The following is a 20,467-nucleotide window of genomic DNA, read 5'->3' as shown; positions in this document are numbered from 1 at the left end:
GACCACGAGGGTCGATCTCAGAAATCGAAGAGGCGTTTGCTCTCTCAAAAGCTGGGCTGCTCAAAGACCACGAAGGCCGATCTCAGAAATCGAAGAGGCTTGCTTTCTCAAAAGCTGGGCTGCTCAGAGACCACGAGGGCCAATCTCAAAAATCGAAGAGGCACCTACTTTTCCAGCATTGTCAGCACCTGTCACACGCACACTCAGCTTTGCGGAAATTATGGGCATTCTGTCGAAGACTTCTGGCGAAGTAGAAAGCACATGAATCGTACTGTTCAATCACCCACTTCCCACACGCAACAGTAGCTCATGGGTACCACAGATAACTTTGCCAAAGTTCTCTGACAAAGTTGAGACACGTGAAGCTTGCAGCTCCCACTACATCGCTCTGACCAAGAAGGGTAAAAGAATAGCAAAGAAACAACACTAACAAAGTTTAGACACATAAATTTTGAAGGTCTAGCTACCATATTATTACCCACAAGGGTAAAGGAACAGTACCACTGCTGGATAATTGGAAAGTCCCGGTGTGTCAACCTCTAGCAAACATGCCCAACCTTTACTCACATTCGAGAAAATACTCCCAACAAGATTGCTTGCTCCAAAATCGAAGAGGCACCGCCCTCCGAATCTCGAGAGCCAGACTCTCAACATGATTACTTTCTAAAAAATCGAAGAGAGGGTAAAGGAACAATACCACTGCTGGATAATTGGAAAGTCCCTGTGTGTCAACCTCTGTGCTTCGTGGCAAGGTAGACTAGCAAACATGCCCAACCTTTACTCACATTCGAGAAAACACTCCCAACAAGATTGCTTGCTCCAAAATCGAAGAGGCACCGCCCTCCGAATCTCGAGAGCCAGACTCCCAACATGATTACTTTCTCAAAAATCGAAGAGACACCGCTATCCGAATCTCGAGAGCCAGACCCCCAGCAAGATTGCTTTCTCAAAAATCGAAGAGGCATCGTTCTCCGAATCTCGAGAGCTAGATCCCCGACAGGATTGCTTGTTCAAAAACCGAAGAAGCACCACTTTCCCAACTTCAAGAGCTGGATCTCCTTGGATAAAGCTTGTCTGTAATCTTCACACGCAACATCAGCTTTCGAGATACTACAGAGCACTTTTTCAAAGTGCTCTGACAGAGTTAAAACATGTGAAGCTAGCAGCTCCCACTACCGTGCTATGACCAAGCAGGGTAAAGGAATAGCATTATTACTTGATGTTAGGGAGACTCCTATATATGTCGACCTCCATCCCCAATGGACAGGCAGACCTACAAAAATGCTCAACCCTTCCTCTTATCTGAGAGGGCACTCCCAACGAAGCCTTTCGAAATATTCAGCTTTCTTTCCCCCCGATAACACCTCTGTAAACAAGCTATACTAGAGCAAGAATATCTCATATCATCAGGGTTAAAAGCAAGAGTATCCCATATCATGCTTTTTCCCTGTCTTTTCCTTTAGCCTTGTTCTTACCTGCAAGACAAGGAGAATGAGAGCAATCAGTCAGCACTTGGAATCAAGCTTCCAGCCAGGAACTGACTGCCTGGAACCCCTTACCTGATTACTTACCTGGCATTGCTCTCGAGTACTCATCTTCAACATCTTATGCTTCCAGGGAAGATACCGCATCTGCCTAAGGAACAGATAGGGCAAGTGAGAAGGATACAAGGAAGCATGTGGAGACAAGCGTAACAGCACACGTGCCGATACATCCACTACTCTGTCAAAAGCAAAAGTATCCCATATCAGCAGGGTCGAACGTACTCTAGATTTGATGGACTTGTTTTGACCCTCAAATTCTTCAGTCGGCCTTATACTCTGGAGGAAACCAGAAAACCCTCCAGCCCAGTTCAAGAATAAGCATGTGGAAAGTTACTTCTTCAAAAGCAAAAGTATCCCATATCATCTCTTCTCATTTTTCTTCTCTTTATCCTTCATGCTGCCTGCAAGATAAGGAGAATGTGAACAATCATCCAGAGCTCTGATTGCTTACCTTGTCTGTCACCTCTTTCAGCAGATCCCCTAGCTCGGCGACTTGGGGGACTCCTACTACATGGTTTGTATCGCGCTTGACCAAGCCTGAAACTACAAGTAAGCTTCAAGTGAAATTGATACATTACCTTGTGCATCTCCACCAGTTACAGATACCACCCCTGGATGGAGGAAGAGTACTTCCAGAGAAGATGCCACATCTACCTATGAGACAGATAAGGCAAGTCAAGACGATACCACACTCCGGTACTTAGAAGTTTCGTGGTTACGAGATCATTCTCCCACAATATTTCCTAATGTCATTTGTACTAAATCATTCACTTGTACTCACTAAAGGAGAGCTTGAACCTATGTACTTGTGTAAACCCTTCACAATTAATGAGAACTCATCTATTCCGTGGACGTAGCCAATCTGGGTGAACCACGTACATCTTGTGTTTGCTTTCCTATCTCTATCCATTTATATACTTATCCACACTAATGACCGGAGCAATCTAGCGAAGATCACAAAAAGTGACCGTTTTCGCTACCTAGGATCTATCTTGCAAGAGAACGGAGACTTAGATGGAGATCTCAACCATAGAATACAAGCTGGATGGATGAAGTGTAAGAGTGCATCCGGCGTGTTTGTGTGACCGTCGTAGGCCACTGAAGCTCAAGGTAAAATTTTATAGGACGGCAATAAGGCCGCGATGTTGTATGGCACAGAATGTTGGGCGGTGAAGCATCAACACGTACACAAAATGGGTGTAGCGGAGATGAGGATGCTTCGTGGGAGGTATGGGCACACGAGAAAGGATAAGATTGAGAATGAGGATATCCGAGGTAAAGTAGGAGTAGCCAAAATTGAAGGAAATATGAGAGAAAATCGGTTCCGGTGGTTTGGACATGTGCAAAGAAGGCCTACTGACGCTCCGGTTCGAAAATGTGACTACGGGACAGAGGTTCAGGGCCGAAGGGGTAGAGGAAGACCTAGGAAAACTTTGGAATAGACCCTATAGGAAAAGACTTGAGTACTTGGATCTAACGGAGGACATGACACAAAACCGAGCGCAATGGCATTCTAGGATTCATATAGCCGACCCCACTTAGTGGGAAAAAGCTTTGTTGTTGTTGTTGTTGTTGTTGATAATGTATACAATACCTTGATGTATTGCAAATTGTCGCTTTTTTATTTGGTCTAAAGTACATAGTTGTTTGTGGTTAGTGTACTCTATTTGCAAATACGGAAAATTATAATACACACACATATATAGGTGATCAACACATGTTTTTGACACACGTTTTTATGAAGTTCATGTTGCAATATATTTTAAAGATCCGAATCGTCTATTTTTTAGTATATCATTCAAAGACCATTCTTGCAAAAAAATTAGATCCAAAACCACTAAGACATTCATTTGTCTTGAAAAAAAAATGAACGAATATAGTTCTACAAAAAAAAAAAAAAAAAAAAACACTAAATTTAATCTAACATTCATATGGTATCCAATTTTGGTGATTTTGGTAGACATGACCTTTGAAGTAAGACATGAAAAATAGATGGTTGGAATCATTGAAATAAATTACAAAATAAGCCTAACAAAAACATGTGTCAAAAGCACGTGTCTCTGGAGCCTAAAAGATGCTAGGCGCTAGTTGGGCGGCGAGATGGGGCCTAGTGACTAGGCAGCTAGGCAGACTAGGCAAATTTATGTAAATCAATTATATTTCTTGTAAATAAGTGTCAGTTTATACTTAAAATATAAACAATTTCATCAAAAACTACAAAATAGAATGACATATATATTATGAAGTATTGGAACATAGTGAAAACATAGAGAACAAGCATATAATGTGTGTTCGTTTAAGTCTACAATAAGTCTCTTACAATTTATTGGAACATATAAAATGCAAAATGAAAGTTATCTATTTTCTATCTAAGTGAGTCGTAACCTAGGCAAGAGCCTAGGCGAGCTAGGCAGGCTAGGTGTCATTTCTTAATTTTCAAACGCTTAAGTATTTATCGGGTCTGTGGCCAGCCGCCTAGTGCTTAGGCGGCGCTAGGTGGGGATTTTTAGAACAGTAATCCTAACCAATATATATGTAGTTCAGAGTGTAGATATTTAAAAGAGCTTCAAAACTTTGAATTTTAACCAAAAGTCATGTACTAACTTTATTTAATGGTTAGGACAAAACCCAATACCAAACCAGCCCAATAAAGTTGGCCTAAGCAAAAAAAAATGGGGTTTTTGAACATTAGTCCTTATAAAAGATTAAAATTTTAAAAAAACCTGGTGCTAGATTAAATATTCAATTTAATCCCTTGAATAGTGTTTTTATCAAAATTTACATTCAATTTTTGTTATTTAATGTGTATTTTTATTTAATCTCTCCATATTAAATTTTAATTTTATTAATATGCACATATTTAGTTTTTTAATTATAAATGAACGTAAATGAGAAAATATTAAAAGACATTTGTGATACAAAAATATATAAATACATAAGTGTACAGAAATAACTATGCCGAAATATATAAAATTGACTTTTTTTGTACCGAAATATTTGTACCTACATGATTGTACCGAAATATATTATAATGAACCTAAATGTATGTACCGAAATGTATTATTGAATTAATGTACCTAAATGTCATTACAGAAATGTATGTACCAAAATGTACGTGCCAAAATGTATGTACCTAAATGTCAATACCGAAATGTATGTACCTAAATATCAATACCGAAATGTATGTACCAAAATGTACGTACCTAAATGTATTTACCGAAATATAATATATTGAATTAATGTACCAAAAAGTCAATACTCAAATATGTGTACCAAAATGTACGTAACGAAATACATTATATTGAATCAATGTAACTATATGTTTGTACCAATGGATATACCGAATTATTCAAATATATTAATGTACCTAAATGAATAACATACAAAATTGTAATCGGAATATATATTATAAAAGAATTAGTTACCTAAATGTAGACATTAAAATATATTATGATGAATGAAATAAAAATTAAATTTAAATGTAATTGATACATTAAAATAAAAATAAATAAATAAATAAAACATCAAAATAAAACTAATAAATGATATGATTAAATGTACTAGGGACTAAAATTGGATTTTAATCTTACACAAGGTTAAAATCTAAAACTCATATTTTTTAAGGATTAAAATGAAGTTTCCTAAAAAAAAATTATTGAGCTTCCGAATTTACCGCTAACGTCAAGTCTTGGCCTATTTATTTGGTTAGTTTCCTTTGCATCTTCTTCTCCGTCAAACTCTGAAACTGGCGGAACAATATCTTCTTCTTCGTCCAAATACCAAACCCTACCTCAATCATCCTTCAACCAACCAGAGCCACCTCAAGATGCTCAAACCGCAAACAAACCTTCACCAAATTTGCAACCCCCAAACTTAAGCTAGAGCATCTCCATCCCTTTCTCCGATATCGCAAAGGTAAGAATTTGCCATCCTTCATCTTTAATGTTATGTTTCAAAGAATTGGAATGAAAAGCTCAATATATTACTCATGCATGTTGTTGCTGTGTAGGACTTTGATTTTAGGCCATGGCTTCAAATTGGATGAACAAACAAACGACGGAGATCTCAAGGTTTGCGAATTCATGAATGAAAAAGGTAAACAGAAAAACTCTATCCCCTTCCTTCTTTTGTCGGTGTTGTAGCTTCGGATTCACTTTTGACTTTGTCATGTAATCTATGTCATGTTTATGGCTAAGAGAATAAATGCAAAATTAGTAGTGCTTCATTGATGTAAATTCATCCATGCTAATGAATTGTTTGTGGTCTCTGTGTATTTCTGCATCCATGTATTTTTTATTTTTTATTTTTTATAAATGGGGGATTGTATTTATTTATTTATTTTTTATGAATTGGGAGTGTATGATTTCTCTTTCCAACATGTTCATCAACAACATCATGACGGTGATATGCTTGGATGATTACCATTCCCTAGACAGGACAGGGAGGAAGAAGAAAGGAGTGACGACGCTAGACCCACAAGCTATCAACTTTGATCTTACGCTAGACCCAATAGCTTACTTGTTTTCAGTTTCATAAATAGGTAGTTTCAAAAATAGCGTACCCATTTTCAGTTTCATAAATAGTTAGTTTTAGAAATAGCGTACCAATTTTCAGTTTCATAAATAGTGTACTCATGTTGAGTTTCATAAATAGCGTACCCGTTTTCAGTTTCATAAATAGTATACTCATGTTGAGTTTCATAAATGGTCAATTTCATAAATAGTGTATCTGTGTTGAGTTTCATAAATAGTGTACTCGTTTTCAATTTCATAAATAGTGTACCTATGTTGAGTTTCATGAATAGTCAGCTTAATAAATAATGTACCGTGTTGAGTTTCATAAATAGTCAGTTCCAAAAATAGTTTATTACTTGTGTTTAGCTAACTAGATTAAAGCATTTGTGACTTTTGCATGTCTTTTTTCTTCTTCGGCATTCATTATTTTCATTCTCTTTTACTTTATTCAATATCAAAATTAAAGTTTTTTTTTTCCAGCATTTTATACTTTCATTCTTCTTAAATTTATTCAATTTAGAATCAGAGATAAAACCACAAAAGAAATTTTCCGATTAAAATAGGCTAAATAGCCAAAATGGTCCCTGAAATTTGCATAACTCATCACTTTGGTCCCTAACATTTCAAATCGATAAAAGTGGTCCTTGAGATTGTCCACCATCCATCATTTTGGTCCTTCCGTTAAAAAACTTTGTTAAGTGTCCTGGAGCTCTTGGCCGGAAGTTTGGGCAATTTTCAAAGCTTCGTAACTCAATCATTTCTTAACCAAATTCGACCCATAATATATCAAAATGAAGATAGGAAAGTGCAGAATAAGATTATACCTATTTGAAAGCCCAATGGCTGCTGGAGATGTCCGGAAAATAGCCTCAAAGTTGACTGGTCCGATAGAAAACTGTAAAATTCACCGGAAACTAGGTAAACTTTAAACGTTCATAACTTCTTCAATACTCAACGAAATCAAGTGATTCAAAAACAAAAATCATACTTCTCAATGAAACGAAGAGAATGATACCTTTTTCAATGGCTAACGCACCATGATTTGGCCGGAAAACAGCTCAAAAGTGGCTGTCTTGGTCTCGAGTTAGCCACTTTCAAGCCATGTTCGGCCAAACCACGGAAATTTAGCTGTCTAAATAGGTACCATTCTCTTCGTATCATCGAGAAGTATGATTTTCGTTTTTGAATCACTTGATTTCGTTGAGTATTGAAGAAGTTATGAACGTTTAAAGTTTACCCAGTTTCCAGCAAGTTTTCAAGTTTTCTCTCTGACCAGTCAACTTTGAGGCTGTTTTCTGGCTATTTTTGGCAGCTATTGGGCTTTCAAATAGGTATAATCTTATTCTACATTTTCCTATCTTCATTTTGATATATTATGGGTCGAATTTGGTTAAGAAATGATTAAGTTACGAAGTTTTGAAAATTGCCCAAACTTCCGGCCAAGAGCTCCGGGACACTTAATGGAGTTTTTAACAGAATGACCAAAACGATGGATGGTGGACAATCTCAGGGACCACTTTTATCGATTTGAAATGTTAAAGATCAAAGTGATGAGTTATGAAAATCTCAAAGACTATATTTTGTTATTTAGCCAAAAAAAAAAATGAGCTAGAGTGCCACACGAGCAACTAGCATTGCTAACCTTCTCTCTCTCTCCTCATTCTCTCTAGGTGAGTCTGAAGATAAACAGGAATAGTTGGGGCATAAGATCTTGGAAGCTCCACCCTTATTTTTTTAATTATAATTTCAAATGTTGTTAAACAATTATAAAAACAAAAAAAACAAAAAACAAAAAGCCAATCGTCTTTCTCCACTTACTGAAAATCTGGTTGTCTCCTTTGAGATCCACTGCACAATTGCATCGCGGACACACTCGGCAAAGCGGCTTGGCTTTCTTTAAAGCGGAAGCGGGAATGTCTGCGCAAACATCGGTGAGAACGGAGAGCTTATTGCGGGAGATCCATAACATACTGCAAACTCAAATCATTCACTCCTGCCATCGATCCTCCAGAGGGTCCCAATTTCCATTCCATGTAGTTTACTTTCATCCTCATCTAAAATCTTCCAGTCACAATTTTCATACCCTTTATTTTACTTTCCTCCGAATAGGATGAGCATGAAATCGAAACAGATTCGAAATTCCCTTTATTTCCATTCCATACGCTTCATCTGAAATTGCCCAGCTCCTGCATGACACCTCTTGGGGCTGGTTTGGTATTGCTGTGCTTTGAAAAAAAGTTGTTGTGAGAATAAGCGGTTGTGCTGTGAGAATAAGCGACTGTGAAATAAATTAGCAGAGTGTTTGATAAATTTTTTTGTAAAAGTGCTTTTGGAAAAAAAAAGCAGTCTAATAGTGGGTCTTTTCATTAAAGAAGCACTGTAGCTCCGAGTGCTTTGAAAAAAAACCAGTTTTCCAAAGCTGCAAATAGCAGCTTCAGCTTTTTCCTTTGATTTCAGCTTATTCTCACATCAGCTTCCAAAATAAGCTTTTTTTTTTCAGTTTACCAAACGTCTAAAACTCTCACAACTTTTTTTCATGGGTGCTTTTTTTTTAAGCACCTCACTCCCAAACTAGGTCTTGGTCTTGGGTTTGAAAGTTGGTGTGCTTCTGCTGCTCTGTTGTTGCCTTTGAATGTATCATTAACAAAACCAAAAAAATAAAATAAAATATTCTAACGGCATTGGCTGACGGAATGGGTTTTCCGTTAGGGGCAAGAGTTGGAAACTTATTTATTTTGTGTTAAGCTTTTAACTCAGCCCATGTGTGTGTTCAATGTTTGTGAGGCCTTAGGAAGATTAATTTTGTCCTCATAAAGATTAATTTTGTCTTTACAATTAAATATGAAGTCTTTTTGGTTAAATAATATTATAGAGTGGTTTTTGGTTAAATTAAACTTAGCACAAGTCCATTTATTAAAGTTCTCTTAATAAAAGTTAACAGGGTAAAGGCTAGGTTAATGTGTGGACACCAAATTGGGGACAGAAGACTTGTGGCTCAAAACACCTCACCTCCAACCAAAAAAAATAAAAAATAAATAAAATTACCTAAAACACATCTTAATTATATGATTCATAACCAAATCACTGATTTCTTACCATTATATTTACTAGCATATGGGTACATACAAATGTGTGAATTTTTTGTTTTTGAAGTAGAAAGAGAGAGAAAGAGAGTGATAATGTGACACACCCCGACCTGGAAAGGTCGAAGCATGCTGGCCATCACCGTGAGGTGACGTAACCATAAGGGTAAGTTATGTAAAAAGTGAATAAAATTAAAACTAAACAGTGAAAGAGTGCGCAATTCGTGGGTTGAACCCACTACAATTATTCAGAGCATAATAGACAGTGAGACTACGAAAAAGTAGTCAAAGCAACCCAAAGTACACTTATTACATAGTAGTGATAAGTTCGTACGTCTAAACAGAAGGAAATGTCAGAATTGCCGTGATTCCTCGATTGCCACTGAGAGTACAATTATTTAGGTCCTGGAGGGGCGAAAAACAAAGTTGAGTGGGTCAGCAAAACAATGCTTATAAGAAAACCTTTATCTTTGAATATACTAACCCCTCGCCGTAAAACAAGTATAGTTTCCTCAAAACATACTACGTAAGTATGAAATCCAATATATATATATATCAACCATATAACCAGAATTATGCCAAGTCAATGATGTATCATATGCCACAATAATAATCAAGTGATAATCAATATAACTAAGTGCTCATCCATCTAAGCTGACACACAAGTTCGGACAGATGGTTTCTGACACGAACATGACTGGGTGTAATCAATATGCTCTAGTACTACGATCACGTGAAGACTGGTGCAAAAGCACATCACATACAAGTCGGATTGCCTGATGCAATCTACCCGACAAGACTGGCACCTAAACTTGGATCCAAGGTGAGCAAACGGTGCGGATGTGAACATACACGTGAAGGACTGGCCCTGGCCCTGGGGCGAGTACTAACACCGGGTGCAGCAAGATGAGCATGTACACAAGTATGTATGAATGTCATGACAGTAATATCACAACCATATGGCAGTATTTATCACAATTTATTTCACAATAATGATACTAGGCAATATAAGCGTAAAAATGAAGTAAATACGCATTTATGGAAACTATAAATATATATAGGTATAAAACAACTGCCCACTCACAAGTACGTCGTTGGGTCGTAGCCCCCGAGCCTAGCTTGGCCTCGAAAATCCTCGGAATAAGTTTCCCCTATATGTGAAATAACTAAATATCATTAATTAACGTACATAACGGAAACCTACATAAAATGCCCATAGTTTGCTCAAAACTAAGGTATAAATATATGGAATCGATCTACTCGACGACACGAACGCGTACGTACCAACCACGCGCCGGTCAGAGGCTGGACGCGCCCCCACGCGCCGCCCAAAGTGTCGGTCCACGCGCGCCCACGCGCATCTTCTTCCTCGGCTCGCCGGACTGGTTTCGCCGGTTTCTGGGCAGTTTTTCAAATTGCCATAACTTTGTCATTTCTTCACCATTTTCAACGTAATTTATATAAAAATGAAGATATTGACGAGACGAACACATATATACATGTCTTGACCCTTAAATCGTCGGGAATTCACCGGAAAAAGCCTCGAAAGCCGTCGGACTCGCCGGAAACTGGGTAAGATTCAAATGAGTATAACTTCTTTAATAATCAACTAAATTGGGTGAAACAAAAACAAAAGTTGTAGTTCTAGAAGAGACGAAGAGAATGATACCTCACACGACATCTAACTCTCCGTGGTTTGGCCGGAAAACGCCTCGAAAGTTCCGGCCAAACTTTGAACTTTCCGATCTCTGTTTTTGCGTCCAAAACTTCCAACGAAGCACTCCGAGCTTCCTAAGAACCTCCTTAAGCTCACTATGAGCTTAAAAACTCCTAAAAATCAACCAATAATTATTGTATGAACAGTGACTCAAACGGAGGTAAGTGGTTCGACGTGAAAACAGTGGAAATCTTACCTGAAACTAGTATGGATGAACTCGTATTGACGAGATGAACACGATGATGTAGTTGTTTTGTTCGATCTATGAGTTTTGGAGCTTGCTCATGGAGTTGCAGAGGGAGAGAGAGCTCACGGGATAGAGAGAAAGAAGAATAAGAAATATGGCGTGGGAGAGGGAAAAGAGAAAGAGAGAAAGATGCTTCTCTGATTGAGGTGGGGGACAGAACGTACAGAAAAAAAAATGGGATAGTGGAGACCGAATGATGAAGGGAAGTGCACGGGTAGGATTTTACACTTTAAAATTTTACGCACACACGTATTAGCGTGTACAATTTAAATGCGATAGCGAGACATAAAATGGAAAGCGTTAAGAATAAGTCCACGTCTCTTGCCAATAAGGGCATAATCGTCAATACATATACTCGGGGAGAAATTACATAGGAAAATTTGGGACGGGTCGTCACATAATGTGGGAATGGGGAGGCTTTATTTATTTGTTTTTTTTTAATTAGAGATATGTTAGAATTATATGTAGGTGATGCTTTGAAAAAAAAAACAAAATTTTGATTGTGTGAAATTACATTTCTACCAATATTTCTTATTCATATTCAGTTTTAATTAGAGGGTTAAATTGGTAATTTCATAGGATTTTGGTTGACTATGAGTGTTTTATTAATATGTAGGGGTGTATTCAATTGGAATTTTGAGGGATTCATGTTTAGTTTTAATTAGAGAATTAAACTGGTAATTTCATAGGATTTTGATTAACAGTATGTGTTTTCTTAATATGTATAATTTAGATATACTCACTAACAGTCCATAACAAAACCTAGAGCTTTACCTACCATATCCATGCCAAGACTGCAAAACAATATTGTATAAATACTTTCCTTCTATCTAGGGTTTGCTACTAGACTCCATCCCTCTAGGGTTTTCCCTTAGATTTCTTCCCTCTAGGGTTTGCCATTAATATCCTGCCATGGCTATGACTGCTGAGTATCAGATAAAAAAAAAGGCTAGCAAAGGTCGAAGAAAGATTGAAATCAAGAGAGTTTAAGATAAGAACAAGCGTCTCGTTACCTTCTCCAAGCGCAAAAGGGGTATCTTCAACAAAGCGGCCCAACTCAGCGTTTTGACGGGTGCAGAGGTAGCGGGGATTCGTGCCTAGCCACGGCAAAGTGTTCTGCTTCGACAGCCCTGCCCCTTATGCTATCATCAACCACTACCTTGCCGACAATAATGCCTCCTTATTGCCCGCAGATCAACCAGATCATCCTACTAATGCATCGCCTGTTTTTATAATCCATAGTAGCAATAAACAAGTAGAGGAGTACATGGAAGCTAGGACGCGGATGGAGACAGAGAAGATCAAGCGAGGGAATAATAATAACAATAATATTGATGGAGTAAGAGAGAAAGAGGAGGATTTTGGTGGGAGAAGCCGATTGTAGCGATGACTATTTTGGAGGAGTTGGAAGAGTACATGGCAGCCTTGCACAAGTTGAAACAGTGTGGATGTTCGAACTAATGAGATGCTTAGGAATGTCCGGACCGGCCCAACCGGGTGCAACTTCTCCTCCTTGATGACTATGGATAATACATACACTACCTACTACGGTTGAGCAATTCTCTTAGTAGCATGTAAGTTTTCGGAATTCTTCAGAAGTGACTCCTGGTTAGACTAGCCTATTTTTGTTTTTAGGTTGCCAAGAGCCAATAAATATATTATGAACTATTTTCAGTCTTTAATTTGATTCCCAACAGTGTCAATTTCTTTAAAGTGTAGAATCATAACGACAATATTGTTAGCGATAAAGACATCCGAAAGTAAACATCCAAGAGGTTTATGAATATAGGAAAAGAGATTAGAACGGAACCCCTAAATATGTGTGATTGAGAGGCCAAGCGTTCGTCCATGTCTTTTACTCATCGAGCCACTCACATCATATGAGATCCTATAAGGCAAATGTTCGTACAATGAAACATTATAATACTTTCGTCGTCATAGACCCTCTTATTCCTAATTAGACTGTAATTAGAGTTTCTCAAGATATTCTTATTTCATAATTTCTTTTTTTGGTCTTTCCCACTCCTCATTCCCTTGATCATATATATGTTCAAATAATCTAAATTAGTTTTTCCAACAAATTCTACAGTTTCTTGTACACCGCAAATCTCAAAATATAGTTCAATATTCTCCGCAAATCTCACAGTACAGTCAACGTTTCAATCACAAAATATTCAAAGAAAATGAGAAATATAATCATCAATTTGAATCCGACCCAGTACATTTTGGTAGGATCCTCGTTCATTATATGGCCCTTCAAATTTTCAAGTTGCTGATGAACATGTATGACTCTGAAAGTGGCGCCAATATTTGCCGCAAGCATAGCAAAATTCGTATCCACACCTATATATAAAAATGCAAAATAATACAATCACATATTCAATTTTTCATGGTAAACATGAATATTATCATATTGATGCCTGATGAAAATCCAGTAATGTAAATTCTCTTGCTCTTTGGATTGAGTAGTGTTCACGAACTTCACATATTTTCTTTCCGTTTTCCAGTTTTATAGATATTAATCAAAGAAATAATAAGTAGTAAATACTTTGCCAAAGAAATAAACAAAAGCAAACAACTAGAACAGGCCAATATGTAATATATATGAAACAATCAGCAAGCAATAATCCTGAGCTAAAGAATAAATGTAAGCCATGTTTGAAGAACTGCATACAGAAAAGCATGCACTACTAAGCAAGAAAAAGAACGAAATAAGTGAAAAAAAGAGAACTCAAATCCAAAGATAATAAAATGGGTATTTGAAAACTACATTAGTCAATATGAGATCAAAGACTTTACTATAACCAAAAACATAAATTTGTAAAGAAAAACCATATAACAAAACAGGAATTAAATATGAATGGTTTGATAACCTCACGTGACCTTGTGACAGTAAAAATGAAGAATTATATATACTTGAAAAAATGATTGCTAACCTGCAAGTTATGTGTAAGCAGCCCTCATTCTTTTCCACAATGAACTTGCAAGTAGGACACCTCCTCCATTTATTCTTCTTAGCAAGCTCCAACACCATGATATCATCCCTCTCTCTTTCATCCTTATTCAGATTCTGAAACTCCCAGCACTCAATTCCTGCATGCCATGCAACCTTGCACTGAGCACAGAACATTCTCCAGCAATGCGGGCACCAGGTGACAGTCACCACCTCTTCTCCATCATCCACCAACATGGCGGAGCAGTCCTTAAAAGGGCAGTAAACCTTCTGAGACCCCAGAAACATTGATTCACAAAGTGCATTTTGCCACCTATCAAACACTTCCTTAGGAATAATTGACTTGCATGACTGTGGCTCCAACTCACCTTTGCACTTCACGTCAGGACACTTCACCACTGAAACATTTTCCTGAATTTTTGTCCCAACATATCTCCCAATGCAATCACAGCAAAATGTGTGGCTGCAGCCACTGCTTCTGAACATTTCTCCGGTCGATTTTACGTCCAAGCAGATCCCGCAAAAACCTTCAGAGGATTGTCCAGTTTCTTTTTCCTTCCCCTTCAACATTTTCATTAGGGGTTCAGCACCACCTTCCCCGATTTTCGGGGGCTGAGTAGTAATATGGGGGCTTAATGAAGCAATTGCAGAGGACATTAGAGCCTCTTGAAGCTGCAACTCTTGTGCATATTTCTCATCTGAGATGGGAAATACTTCATCATCATCATGGAGAGCTGAAAAGTAGAACTCATCAACCGAAAGAAGAGTGTTATTATCAGAGCTTGGTGATGATGTTCCCTCCATTACTAATTCTCTTTCAGATTCTGGCTTACGTTTCAACTCATAAACTCGTTATTTATTTGTATGCATGTAACTTGTACAAGGATTTGGATAGTCTCTCATCAGGTTCCAAGTACTTGGATAAAGGCATTAGAAAATTAATGAGTTCGGCTGTTGATTTCTTCTCGATTTCCCAAACGACTGGCACTTTGCTTCATGCGGTAACAGTTATATTTTTGTATTCTGTGCTTCTCATATGTACAAATGTGTGTAAAAGTAAATATGCCTTTAATTTTTTCGTAAACAATTTAATGAATAAGTTTTTCATCTATAAGAGCATTTTCAATGGAGCGATGCAAATTTGAGATATAAAAAAAAGATTGTTTTATTGGCACCCCACACTTAAAATTATTCTTTTAAATTCCAATATTAACCTTACTTCTACTGAAGTCATCCCACCTGTTCAAAACAACAATAACATTTCACCTAACTGACATCTCGCTCACCCTCCACCACTTCGTCGATCCATGCTAAGCACTCCATTCCCTCATCACCTTCCCCTCCCCCTTCCCTCCCTGTCATTCTGCGAGGCCTTTAGCAATTTGTAGAAACTGTAATTTCAGACGCCATACTCAAGGATGTCTACTTGATAGCTATGGGCAAGAAAACATATGGAAAGTGCTTCTGTAATATAAGGTCGGCATATGTTTGGGTAAATAAAGTTATCAAGACCATCTTCTTGTAACAATTGAATTATTGAGATCAATGGAATTGCGTTGATGGTTGTGAAATCCCATTCCTGGATTTCACTGTTATAATCTACGTATTTGTACTATTGAAATTTTATATTATTTCTTGAGGATTTATTTTAAATTGTTTGGATTTAGATTTTAATTAAATTAGTTACGAAGAGTGAAGTTTGGAAAATAATTATTTAAAATTTGTTGACCTTTTGAGGTCACAAGTAACGTTTTCGAATAGGTCTTGAAGCCACGAGAGCATAAGCGAAAGCCGTTTGTGAGTCTGAGTTATAATGGTATAGTTACGGGTGTTTGAAGTTGTGATACTATAGATTTTAAAAATTATTTTGACTCTCACTTTGTGGGAAAGACAACCAATCAGATTTTAAAAAGATTAGGAGCTGCCCAATCAGGAGAAGGGGAAGGAGGGGAAAGGAGGGACCCGAAATGGGTCATTTTTGACCCTCGAATCATCATTTTTGACCCGGTCATATCTCCTTCATACGAACTCCTTTTTGGGTGATCTTGGTGTCCATGGAAAGCCCTTGATGAGCCCTACATCCTTGTAGTGTTAGATTTTCCAATTTCTTTCCCATTTTTCCAGTTCGAAGCCACAAACCCACAGGTGTTCCGGCGGCTTTATCCCTTTTCCCGGTGGCTCCGGCAGGTTTCACCATCCATGACCACCACCAAAAGACTTCCCTCAACCCCAGGAACAAAACCCAAGCAGTTTTGTAGGCGTCGAAGTTCGATTGGAAGCCGAATCAAAGCACACCATTTTCTAGGGTTTCGACGGGTTTGAGTGAAATTGAGGTGTTTCGCGGTCAAATTGGACTTGGCCACAGGTATAAATTTTATCTACTCTTTAAGATATTAATTTATATAATTTTTGGTAATTTTTAAAAATAGTTGAATTTTCCGGCAAGTCGAGGTGGTCGACCGCCACCCGCGGCGGCGGCCTGGCCAGTGGGCCGACGATGTCCTTTTAAGTTCAATTAGATGCCCTGATATCATAATTGATATCCTTATGATATGGATTTATTGTTTGAACCTAATTTCATTACGATATGTGGTTAGGTCAAAATATGATTCGACGATCTGACCGTTGGATCGTCACCAAACCTTAATGCGTGATAGAACATAATATTTTTGGATCATAGAAACTTATGGATCGATAATCCAACATACAAATCTTCCCTAATTGGATTTCTAAGTTGGTAAAATTAAATGTCGACCGCCACTTAAATTTTGAAATTGGCGGAGATCTGACTGTCGGATCGTATTGAGATTTTAGTATGTTGTTATTTGAGCATAATTTGGACTTTGGAAAGTTATGGATCCGAAATCCAATGTGTGGATCTTCCGGATTGAATTGTGGACCTTACCTTTGGCCGAGAGTTGACTTTTGGTCAACATATCTTGAAACGTCATAATTACTAAAATTAGTACTACGGGGGACTAAGTGAAGTCTAGTGGGCCTACATTGGTTAGAGAGTGACTTGAATATATGTGATATGGTTATTACCTTAATTTCCTATGTTAGTATCCTTTGTGAAGATGAATTGGTTTTATAAATGTGACTTCTATTGAAATGTGATTTTTATATATTTAGCGAAAGGCCAATGATAATTAAACATGATTTGGCTTGGTACTGATGATGGTTGTGACATATGTGAGTTAAATTATCTTTTTAGTAATGTGATTCATGTGTATGATTATTTTTACTAGCCTCTCTGCACGCACTAACGTGCGTGCGAGAGGCATTTTTGCATCACGGGCGCTACGTGCCCCAAAGATGTGTTGTTTTAGATATTATTACATTTCTTAAGTGACTATTTTATAAATTGTGGGTGTGTGTCCATCACAACAATTTCTTACTATTTTCAATCATCTAACTTAGTATTTTTTGCACCCGCCCATTGTACAGAAAAAAATGAAATTTATGAATTGCACATTAACCATTCCTTTTTTTTTTTTTTTTTGCTTGCTGATTATTATGGTATGAACAACATGGAGGTTGAACCCAATAAGTGAAATAAAAGGAAAAACACAAAATGGAGAACATAATAAATCTCTCCCTCTCTCTCTCTCATGCAAAATGTCAAATATCTACCCAAGTCCTTAAATTAAAAATTTCAGATTCATAAGTTTTCAGTCAAAGTTATAGGCTAGCTAGGGATGAACTCCTAATATATGAAGCAAATCAAAATATGGACAACATGTACATATGTAAACATAATGTCTACGTGTGAAATCAAAGCCATGCTTGCCACCCATTTGCTTGCACTTGATGCTTTAGATTTTCATGGTTAATCTGCAAGAAATGATGATAAAATAAGAAGTCTAACTATAATGCACAATCCCAAATATAATGGTTGTAAGCAATTCAACCTAAATACCTTTAACTTTGACAATTTTCCCACAACAATACTTTTACTCCAGTTACTTTTGGAATACTGAAAGATAAATAATTTGTCAAGTTTGAGGTAACAAATTGTAATCATGTTTACAAAATTAAATAGTAAGAAATGTTACCTTAATCTTGTACTTCAACCTTTGTACTTTGAGACGGGTGTGATGCTTGTAAAACTGATCAAAAAATGCAATTTTATTTGCATTTGAAAATTGAATGCAATTTGAATTTACAATATACTTCCGTATGAAAATAAGAGAATACTTACTGTATATAGAAAAGTTGTTTGGCAAAAAAATGCAATTTTATTTATGTTTGAAAATTGAATGCAATTTGAATTTACAGTATGAAAATAAGAGATACTTACTGTATTTAGAAAAGTTGTTTGGTCACTATTAATCTTTTTCCTGCACCCATAAATTGTTTTTTTTTATAATTCGAGATAATTAATTTGTAGATTTTTTTTTAATTTTATAATTTGAGATAATTAATTTTTAGAATGATATAGAGAATGCCATTAAAAATAAATAGGTAAGAAATGGTGTTGTACCTAATTTGTTGGACTTTATTCCAAATTCGTATGATGCGAGGAGTTTTTGAAGATTTTAATTCTTCTACAGCCTTTTTCATGTGTCACCTATATATTGAAGGTATATATAATGTTGGAATTTCTTGTAACAAATTTAATAAAGAATTTAGATTACATACTGCTCATGCTTCTTCTTTTTCCACTCTTTGAGAATCAATTGGCTTAGATCAGTAGCTTTTACTCCGACAGATATCTCCCAACCAGGTGTAAAAATAGAGACACGTCTGCTTGGGATCTTATCAATAGGTAGTTCATTTTCCATTTTTTGTGGGTATTCTTGTAAATATCCTGAGAATGAAAACAATTTTTTTTTTTAAATTTCCATAGCACATGTATAGCACATTAAGATAATCAAAATTGAAACTCATAATCTGACCAAAATTTAAAAAACGCACAATGAAAATTTCAAAGAAAGAAGTTTAAAAAAAACTAAAATTGACTTAGAAATACTAAATACAAACTCATATATACATCCTGAAAGATGTCGTAGAGCGCATCAAATTCATCACCTAAAAGATGAATGAAAAAAAAAAACTTAAAAATTGAAAAGTTAAATTTAGATTGATATTTACCCAAAGAGAAAGAAAACATTTGTCATTGGAGAGATTGGGATGCAAGCATGTGATATGGTTGTCCCACTGCAATAAAAATTCAATCACAAAATTGTTAAAGGTGTGTCCTTTTTACCCCATAATTCATAGAGTAAAACAACATATAATCCAAAATTCGAAAGCTTGCAGAAGACCTGCAGATGTTGCTATAAAAAAACAAACAAAAAAGACGGACATACATACACACAAACAAAGAGACTGCATAAAAAGAAAACTGAAGGACTTGAATTTTTTTTATTAGCAATCATCACAAACCCCAATAGAAAAAGGAAACTGAAGGACTTCTGCTCTTCCACCGCAACATATAAATTGGGGAAAAAAAAGGAACAAATATAAGTTGGAAAGAGTACAAAGCAAGAAATAATGAAGAGAAAATACCTAGAAGGCAATGGAAGAGCAGAAGTAGGATTGTAGTGCCTTGCCAAAACTGGAAGAATTTCACAGCAGTTCTTTCTACCTGAAAGAATTTCAAACGCCCTCCTGCAGATACATGGGTTGTTACATTTAGGATTTAATCATGAGATTAGTGAAGAGGCTGAAGTGGAAATGGAGAAGGAGGAGGAGCTTCAAATTGCAAGCTGGAGACTTCCATACCTCAAATCGAAGGTGGCGTGTTGTCTAGTAGTCCAAACCTTGATTTCACAAACACCTAATAGGCAAGATCCAGCGAAAATGTATGCCTTAGCCTTTAACGTCATTGTTTGTTCTTTAAATTTTATTATTACTTGTCTAATTATTGGCATCATAAAATGCAGGAAAATTGAAAACAAAAATGCAGGAAAATCAGTTAACGTTAGTGTGGTTAGCTGATGGTAGCATTCATGTGTTTAATTGCCTAGAAAATGCAGGAAAATGTAAGAAAAATATCAAAAATCTTCACAGAATTGTGCTAATATACTTCCATGTATGTGTGCGAGTGATTTTCTTACCGATTTGTGTAGATTCTTAGCATGCAAATGGGTGAAACTGAAACCTATAGAGAAAGAGTAGGGAAAGAAGAACAGAGAATACGTAGTGGTAGGTAGCGGTCAGAAAACAGAAAGAAAAGAGTTGGACGCGGAATTGTGGCAGGTTACAGAGTCTGTAAAATGAACGATTGTATAGAGAGCTTTATGTGAGGAAGAAGTTTGATCATAAAATGGGGGAATAAAAGATAGACGTGGGTGGGTGGGTTGGTTTCCGCTGCGAATTAGTGAGTTTGAAAACTGTACGGAAACTGCTATGCAGTTTGAAAACTGAACGTGCTAATCCAGCGACGATTCCGAGAAAGCCGCGG

The 20,467-nt window shown here is 36.8% G+C and overlaps 1 protein-coding gene, 2 long non-coding RNA genes and 2 pseudogenes across 4 annotated transcripts; 1 reads left to right on the top strand and 4 right to left on the bottom strand.

The window, feature by feature from the left end:
* Positions 1–1,136: 1,136 nt before the first annotated feature.
* LOC126581879 (uncharacterized) lies at positions 1,137–3,128 on the bottom strand. Its single transcript, XR_007609184.1, has 3 exons — positions 1,996–3,128; positions 1,767–1,945; positions 1,137–1,635 (listed from the first exon to the last, which is right to left on the bottom strand). It is a non-coding gene; the product is annotated as an uncharacterized LOC126581879 (long non-coding RNA).
* Positions 3,129–5,287: 2,159 nt separating this feature from the next.
* LOC126633820 (agamous-like MADS-box protein AGL61) lies at positions 5,288–12,660 on the top strand (annotated as a pseudogene).
* Positions 9,313–11,287, bottom strand: LOC126581876 (uncharacterized). Of its 2 annotated transcripts, XR_007609180.1 has the most exons (6): positions 11,055–11,287; positions 10,811–10,971; positions 10,641–10,709; positions 10,426–10,539; positions 10,226–10,292; positions 9,313–9,546 (listed from the first exon to the last, which is right to left on the bottom strand). It is a non-coding gene; the product is annotated as an uncharacterized LOC126581876 (long non-coding RNA). The 2 variants fall into 2 exon arrangements; XR_007609181.1 differs by lacking the exon at positions 10,426–10,539.
* Positions 12,661–13,369: 709 nt separating the features above from the next.
* LOC126633819 (E3 ubiquitin-protein ligase RSL1-like) lies at positions 13,370–14,862 on the bottom strand. Its single transcript, XM_050304370.1, has 2 exons — positions 14,042–14,862; positions 13,370–13,448 (listed from the first exon to the last, which is right to left on the bottom strand). Exons 1-2 carry the CDS (start codon positions 14,860–14,862, stop codon positions 13,370–13,372), a joined length of 900 nt encoding a protein of 299 aa, XP_050160327.1.
* A 2,834-nt stretch (positions 14,863–17,696) lies between these two features.
* Positions 17,697–18,842, bottom strand: LOC126581875 (uncharacterized; annotated as a pseudogene).
* Between the last annotated feature and the right edge of the window lie 1,625 nt (positions 18,843–20,467).

Source organism: Malus sylvestris, chromosome 9 (assembly GCF_916048215.2).
Source record: "Malus sylvestris chromosome 9, drMalSylv7.2, whole genome shotgun sequence".
In the NCBI taxonomy this organism is placed as follows: Eukaryota; Viridiplantae; Streptophyta; class Magnoliopsida; order Rosales; family Rosaceae; genus Malus; species Malus sylvestris.
Note: the sequence above shows the minus strand (reverse complement) of the source record. Positions and strands in the feature narration are given on the sequence as shown.

What these genes read in the sequence shown, in the direction of transcription:
- LOC126633819 (XM_050304370.1), bottom strand. Translation starts at nt 14,862, where the DNA reads ATGGAGGGAACATCATCACCAAGCTCTGATAATAACACTCTTCTTTCG. An exon ending in TGCTTACACATAACTTGCAG is followed by an intron (nt 13,449 to 14,041) that starts GTTAGCAATCAT and finishes TTTTATATATAG; the next exon opens with GTGTGGATACGAATTTTGCT.